Source organism: Lampetra fluviatilis, chromosome 31, assembly GCF_964198595.1.
Source record: "Lampetra fluviatilis chromosome 31, kcLamFluv1.1, whole genome shotgun sequence".
Taxonomy (NCBI): Eukaryota; Metazoa; Chordata; class Hyperoartia; order Petromyzontiformes; family Petromyzontidae; genus Lampetra; species Lampetra fluviatilis.
In genome coordinates, this window is record NC_136305.1 from 2137241 (window position 1) to 2145498 (window position 8258).

An 8258-nucleotide genomic window follows, 5' to 3' on the forward strand; every position below is an offset into this window, starting at 1 on the left:
AAATAATAATAACATTGATTCTCGCGTGCGTGAAAAAAAACAATGATTCTCATGTACGCGATAAAAAAATATATAACATTGATTCTCGCATACGCGATTAAAAAAGATATTACATTGATTCTCGCGCGTACGCGATAAAAAAAAACCGTAACATTGCTTCTTGCGTACGCGATAAAAATAAACATTGATTCTCGCGTACGCGATAAAAAACACATAACATTGATTTTCGCGTGTACGCGATTAAAAAAAACGTTTCATGAGCTTAACAATCAACATTACTTTGATGAATCGATGCATCGTTACACCCTTTGTCTTTTCTGATTGTGCTGTTTAGAAAGCCCAGCGTCTACAACTTTTCTCAATACCATGTGAAGTGTTCACTCTTGTCTATTATGTCATCTCAGTGGTCCTGTTTGTAGCCGGCCCGTTGCGTCCGCAACAGCGGTGAGCAGAAAAGGCGGGTTGTGACTTTTGTGGTATTTGACATTGGCCCTGTCTCTCTGCAGGTGCTTCTCAAGATCGGACCACCTGGCACTGCATATGAAGAGGCACCTTTGACCTTTTGAAGGTGAATCGAAAATATCACTGGGAAGCAACACCTTTTGCATCACCTGCTTTGGAAAAGTATCTTTCTTTTCTAGGGATTATAGCCAACATCTTCTTGCCTTATACATTTTTGGAAGAATTTAACGTGATGATGATGATGAGGACGACGAGGACGACGAGGACGACGATAACGATGGTGATGATGAATACCTAGAAAATACAAAAAAAAAAGAGAAAGTACGTTCTTTCGACGGATCGGAGCTCGCTGAACGATTGCATTTCTATTGAAGATTTTGAAAGAACACGAAAAAAGAAACCCGAGGGTAAAAGGAGCATCCTGTGCCGAAGATAACACGAGACTTGACGCGTTGTTTTTCTCGGAAGGTTGCTTTTATTTGAAGGCGAAAGATGCGGCGGGCCGTCTCGAGATAAGCGCAGGGGTCGTCGCAGCGGCATTTAAACTTCACGGCGTCGTGCACAAGTACAGTGTGACCGTACGATGACGACTGTGGACCCCCCCTCGCGCCGCGATGGACTCGCGGAGTTCGGAGGGCACTTGAGGTGGACTTGAGGGGAAAAGGTCTTTGGGATTTTTGTACGGGGGCCAATCGCTGGTTTGCCGGGGTCATTTTCGTTCTTTTCTGTTTCGACGAGAGCCCACGTGTCGACAAATAATAATAGTAGTACGTGAGAACGATGTACAATGATTCATACGCGTATTCTCGCATAATTTACCATTGCGGTTAACCCCCCCGTGCGTTTCGTCACGTGATTGGTGTTCGTGTCCTAGCAGTGTTCATTGCGTTGTGCGCCACGTGCCGTTTTTTTTTTTGACGGACGCCGAAACAGAAAGATTAACTTTTTGTTTACTTGACACTTGTCGTCGTCGTTGCTGCAGCGGGGGACCCGTCATGTTCTGCTCGTTCCCGATCAGCTCATTTTGTGGGGGGTCACGATAATGGACAAAAAAGAAATGGACGTGCACTTTTAGTTTTATACTTCTTTTTTTACCCCCTCCCCCCCCCCCAATCCCGTGACCCCTTTACATTATTATTTTTTACTTGAAGATTTTCGTTTGTATTAATGCACTAGCTCAATGTGTTTTGGTGTGGTGCCTTATGTCAAGATATTCTTTATCATCATGCTTTTGTACCCTCCTCTTACCACCACCCCCGTTTTGAAAGCCACGAAACAATCGAGAAATCTTTTTGGTTTGTTTCTTTTCGGACGGAATTCGAATTGTCCCTGAACGGATTTGCATGTTGTTAGAACTTCGCTTGCAACGGGCATCAGATACATCGTTGCCTGTCGTTGTTTCTGCACCCTTAACTGAGAGCACTTTTTTGCCAAAAGTTTCAGCCATCAAAGTGAACGATCTTTTTTTCTGAAACTTGAGAAAACAAAGAAGCAAGTTTGTTTGCAATTCATTTCTCAAGTGTGGGGCTTGCCACGACTTGCTTGTCATCCGTTTTGTTTCGTTTCAGGCAGCTATGCAGGCGTTTAGAGAAAAAAAAACGATTTCTCATTCTTTCTGAGTTAATTAAAAATACGACTCGTGTAGGTTAAGAAAAAAGAAATCCCTTGACATATAACTGTCGGGGCCAATGCTTAAATATGGCAACGTAGCGAGAAGCGTAGTTGTTTGCCGTCTCGTCGACTCTGCGTGCTTGCCTGTAAATGTCCTGACGGTATCTGTGTACGTGCACGTGAAGTAGAAGAGCAGGGGTGCTCAACCCGGTGAGCGGGGGGGGAGGGGGCCGCGGGAATAAGTTATGAAGTCATTATTATTTATTAATAATTAATAATTATTAAGGTTTCCCACAAGAGGTTAAGTTGGGGGGGACCACGGCGGGTTCACGGCAAAGACAAAGATCCCCCGTGTAGCCTAAACAGACTTTTGAGGCAAGTGTTGTTAGCGAGTAGCACCTACTGAAGGTGCTTCTCGCTAGGGGGTGGGTGGCCAACACCACGCGCCCGACCGACCCTTTGTCTTCCCAGTGGCGATGTTTACACACCGCACCGGGTACTCGTTTTAGGGCTGAGTCGGCCTAGGGGGAGGCCCAAGACCGGTCCAGATTATCGTCATCGGTGAAGGCCGTGAGCGGGAATCGAACCCGGGTCTCCTGGTTCGTAGCGCAGCGTAGCGCTAATCGCGACAACACCGCTCCCCACACACTCGCGCACTGTTGTCTGCCTTTGGCAAAGTGCTGCACGCTGATGTTCCTCCATAATAGAGGCTTTCCGGGGTTAGATCGCGTAAATATATATGAATGTGTCGTTAAACCCGTCACCACCCGACACAGCCAATTCGTAGGGTTTTTGTCACGTCAACAAAACGTGCCAATTCGTTACTAGTCCAGCACACCGGTGTGTTGGAGTGTAAACCCACAACGTTTACAATTCGAGAGGACTCTCCAACACACCGTTGTGCTGTACTAGTAACGAACTGTTACGTTTTTTTCACGTGACAAACCTTACTAGTTGGCTGTGTCGGGTGGTGGCGGGTTTAACGTCGCATTTATATTGACGCGATCTAACCCAAGTACCTCCATTGTGGATAATATTGGCCGCGAAAGCCTCTCAAGGGACATTTTTTTCAAGTGACAAACCTTACTAGTTGGCTGTGTCGGGTGGTGGCGGGTTTAACGTCGCATTTATATTGACGCGATCTAACCCAAGTACCTCCATTGTGGATAATATTGGCCGCGAAAGCCTCCTACATGTTAAACTGGTGATATTTCTCTTATCCACATTGATACCATGGTACTAATTGGTGGGGGAATCCGAGTAAGGAGACACAGATCGCTCCGAATAATTTTCTGCCACTCTCTTATGCCCCCCCCCCACCCCCCTCTCAAAGTCATGGCGAAAAGGAAGAATGTTTGCACGGATATTAGGAAGATCTGCAGTATCGGGTCGGGATCCGGGTGACGTGCATTCTGCCGCAACTGCACAACGCTGCTCGCCGTAGCGGGGGTTGTGCGAGGTGGCGATCCAATCTTGTGTGATGGGGGGTTGGGTGGCGGGTCCGGTCCACGATCCAAAATGAAGAGGGTTGAGAACTCCTGACTTAGACGGTACTAGAGTAGTACGTAGCGGTAGACCGTAGAATATTGATACCATATCGGGTGTCATTGCTAACCCAGTGGGGTAAACACGAGACAATGTTTCATCACGTCGCACGATCGGAGGCGGGCGGGCGGGCGGGCACCAGTTTCCCCCATCCCCACCCGCACGTGGAGCGTGATGCACGTAGAGTGTTTAAACCAGCAGGCACACGTATGCAAAAAGGAAAGGCAATAAATGAGATTGACGTTTGATATCGACTCGTGCAAAATGCCGCCGCCGTGCGCCGCCAGGCCCGCGCGTTGTTTAGGGGGGCAGGGTGCGCGGTGGTGCCACACTCTGGGGTGTCGCTGACGGAATGGCCTCCCGCATGAATTGCCGCCGAGTGAGAGTGCTGCGTGCCGATTGTTGATGGTGTTTAATTGGCGTTCGCGATTGCCGTCGAAGGTTTTTTTGTTCTTTTTCCCACCGGGGGAATCTAAATTTACTTAAAGCCTAACTCGAGGTAATCTGCCACGGTGACATCTTGAGGTTTTCTTTTGTTTCTGTTCGTGAAAATGTGCCTTACAAGAGAGGAAAAAAACCCCAAGCTAATTTGGAACATTTTCCATAAAAGGACTTTTTTGTTGTTGTATTAAAATCTGACGCGGTAGGAATTGAATAAAACTGTCCCTTGAGAATTTGCCACTTTCGGTGGGGGAGGGGAGGCGAGGGGTTACAATTTAGATTGCAACATTTGAAAAGGTCAAGGTTGGCTGGCGTAGAGGATTACTGTACCCGCCACTGAGACACTTTGTCCGACATCGACAATTCGATTCCCACTACTGCCCAGCGACGGTTCCTGGGAACGATTACCAAAGCGCGTCGTCTGCTACGGAGCGGACGTTAAAAGACCCGTGGCACCATTTTCAAGAGGAGTCCACTGTGCCCCCAGGTTACTTATCCCAAATCTGAAACTAGATTTTTAAGGTAAAGTGACCAAAAAAAAGTGATTTCCTTCCCAGTGGAAGTCAGTAACGCGTCGTTGTCCCATGTAAGAGCAGTATTTTATATCGACGGGCCTCTAAACTTGTTTAATCTGGATGCGTTGGCCGCATAGAATATGGAACTCTCCACAAATACTTGCGTTGAGCTTCACGGCGGCGTGCGGCGATGCCGTCTCTTCTTATTCCCGGTTGCTTTTGCTTCGAGATTTCTTCAGAGGGGCTGGTGGTCCTGCCCCCACCGAGAGCTGCGTGTAAAGGCAGAGAGTGGGCACGTGGCCCTGTGCGTCGGCGGCACGCTGTTTATTATGGGAGCAATAACGAAAGCAGACACGAACACAGCTCACGAGCATAGGGGGGTGCGGGGAGGGGGAGGGGCAGCTATTGTTTGACGGGACCCGTGCAACATTAAACTGTAGCAATATCGCCACCAGAAAACGAAAATGAAACGTGTCGCGTTTCCACTCGCGACCGCTTGGATTCCGCACGCGCGCGCACTGTTGCGGCGAGTCCTGTTGAATAGCCGCCGTGTTGTCATCGTCATCGGTCATTGTCCATCCACTGCTGGATGAAGGCCTCCTCACTGTAGTCACAACGACACGCATAGAGCCACCTGATGCATGAGCCACTGGCACCATGTGATGTTGAGCACCCGCAGGCCGACTTTGCGTCGGGTTGTTAATGGGTTATATACTTTGCGATAACCGTTTACTGAATGGTTCATTGATTTCAAAATTGAAGGAATTGACAGTGGAATACGGTTCGATTTCTAGCAGCTCGTCAACCGATCGGCACGCGAGAACAGTCGAACGTGAGCACGGCCTGCTCTAAGGTGATTGGTGATTCTGACGGGTGAAGGTGTTCTACCTTGCCGTGTTGGTCATGGGGCTCGCGTGGCACCATACTTTGGCCGCAGTGGCGTGCCCAGAAAAAACATTTCAGAGGGAAAAATAGCTTTCTTCCCAAGAGCGCTTAGTCAAAATTTATCTAAGATAAAATGTGCGTCAAGAATAATTATGTACAATTGAGCATTTTTGAAGAAATAAAAAAGCTCAGAAATTGTCTGACGGATCAACCCCCTACCCCCACCCACGCGGGTGGACCTCTGCTTCACCACGCTGGTCGGTGTGAGTTGGTGAAGGTTGGGAGACCGATAATTTATTTTTTAAACCGTTATTTTGCATTCGAGTATCGACGAAGGCTCAAAGTCAAAAAGTGATTTGCTTTCTCAAATGAGCGTTGATGCAGCGCTCAGCTTCTGTTTACAGCCCTAAACCAGCAGTGATAGGAACAAACAAAACAATCCACACTCCTATGGCAATGGGCGAATCTATACACGAGACAAACCACCGTTGACTTCTCACGAAGCGGTACTCGCTTTACCGACCCCCGGTGGGATGATGGGCTGAGTGAACCCCTCCCCCCCCCCCCCAAACAAGAATTTGAACTCGCAAAGATATTTGCGAGCTGTTCGCTTTCTGCCACGGAGCCGCCGGGGCCAGATGGCGAACGACGACTGGGCCGGGAACGAACGCTCCTCGACGTGTTGCGAGCGCCGCTCCGTTGGTTTTTGCGTTTCTGTTGTTGTTTTTGTTGTTGTTGTTGTCCCCTTGCTCTGTGTGAGGCTGCGCGGCAGAGAGAGAAAAGGCCTAAGCTTGGGTGTGCAGACTCGTTCCTTGAGCTCTGCTAACTGCGTCTGTGAATATTTGACTCGAGAAATTTATTTTTGTTAAAGCTCCGTTTTTGTAATTTTGTTCTTCACCCCCGTTTTTATATATGAATTTGGGAGAAAAGAGAACAAACAAAATGTATTATAGCTATGCAAAGTTTACGTTTGTAATACACACGAAAAAATTAAGCTATTTTTTGATTTGTGAACTATTGTACTTTAAATAATGTTAGTGCACTGACTGCGCAACAGGTTGAAAGACGTAAAGAAAATCTTTGGCCGTGTTGCCCCCCCCCCCTGCTCCCCGCCGCGTCTTTTTACAAAAGAAAACGAACAGAAAGAGAGAGAGAGGAGAGAGAGGAAGTGGAACGGTGGTGCGGGTACGAATTGATCCCCTCTCCCGCTCCGCCACCCTCCCACGCGTTGTACAACTCTGTGACATTCGCTTGCCCTCCTTGGTTCATTTGGGATCGATCAATTAATGGCCCTTCCTGCGACAATCTTGCTGACACCTCCACCCACCCTACCCCCCCCATCTACCCTTTTGCGACGCTGCATCTCACAAAACTCCGTGCCAGGTCTTTTTTTCTTTCCGTTTTGCCCGCGCCGTTCAGATCGCACTTTGATTTACCATCGCAAAAAAAATGCGTGCTCTACATTCCATTTTCATGTTCGGCGTTGGCACGTCCAGGATTAATCTTTCACACCCGTGGCTGCAGTTAAAGAACAAAAAAAAAGTGGAGTAGACTTTGTTGGGTGTTTTTTTTCTCCCAGCATCCCTTTGCTCACCACAATCGAGTGATGTGTGCGTGTGTCCATCACTCCGTGGTGGCGGTCACGTCTCCTGCGTCAGCTGTTTCAGACTTCAGACCCGCGCCTCTGACTTATTGCTAGCGATTCGCCGCACGAATTTTGTGCGCGTTATAAATCGGACTGATTATTCGTATTCTTGTTATTATACAGCAGCCTCGACGCCCGTCAGTTTCTCGAGCGGGGATACGTTACCCACACCAGGACGATGTTCTGAGAGCATTTTAAATGAACACTGTAATGCTATGACACTTTAAGTTATTTACAGCGTTTCCCACCAGAAGGTTCCACATTTGCTGCTTGGTTTAAATACATGTTTTATATATGGAAAAAATTGGCTTCTTGTAATTGAAAAGGTGCTGCATCTCAATGACTTAATTAAGTCGGAAATTCTCCGCAGGCCATTTCATTTTCAATTTTCAGGGAAGCCATTTGGGCTTGTCGGCTCTTGTTTTGAACTCGCCACCTCAATCAAAAACCGCTAATTCTGAACCGTGCGGATTCATGCGGAGAGTGAAGCAGATGCACCGACGTCTCGTAATCAGTGGCGTAGCTTACCGCGTGTGCAGGCAGTGCGCAACTGCACCTGGGCTGACGGTGCCTCGGACGGGTCCAGGCACCAGGCAATGTCACGGCAGAGGAGCTGGTGTGGAGCGGGGGGGCGGGAGAGACATTGAATTCCTTGCGCGAGGAGGGCCCATGTCAGCCACGTGAGGCCACTACGGATCACGCGAGGGAAACTAGTCGTGCTTCTGGGCACCTACTTGGTTTTTTGTCCGGGTGAATGTGAAAGTTGCTGCACTCGAATCGGGGCGTGTGTTCGAGCAAACATTCGTAGAAAAAAAAAATGTTTTTGTCGCTGTTGGTCGAAGTGTGGCGGCGTTTGCTTGGGAACGTGAAGAAGTAACAAAATAAATAAATAACAAGATAATAATAATTACACTTCCTAATTACGGCCAAGTGTCGTGGGACCAAAAAAAGATCACTGAATGTTAAGCAAAGAGAGAAAGATGATTGCACCTGAAATGAAACGGATCCTCCATGAGAATGAGTTACACGTGAAGGCTTTTCACAATCGACACTCTACAGTTCTTTAAAATATCTTGCATGGCGGTTGTACAGTACCGTAAGTGTATGTATCAGCCTGATGTTTTAAGTGTAACATTTATTTGGGCTCAATGGTT

At 47.8% G+C, this 8258-nt stretch overlaps 1 protein-coding gene across 1 annotated transcript in view; it reads left to right on the top strand.

Moving 5' to 3' along the window:
* LOC144943435 (Krueppel-like factor 7) overlaps positions 1–2590 on the top strand; it is a 41216-nt gene extending 38626 nt beyond the window's left edge. The window contains exon 4 of the mRNA XM_078870849.1: positions 507–2590. Coding sequence (XP_078726975.1) covers positions 507–558 — 52 coding nt within the window. The 3' untranslated portion in view covers positions 559–2590. The remainder of the gene's footprint in view (positions 1–506) is intronic.
* The last annotated feature ends 5668 nt before the right edge of the window (positions 2591–8258 follow it).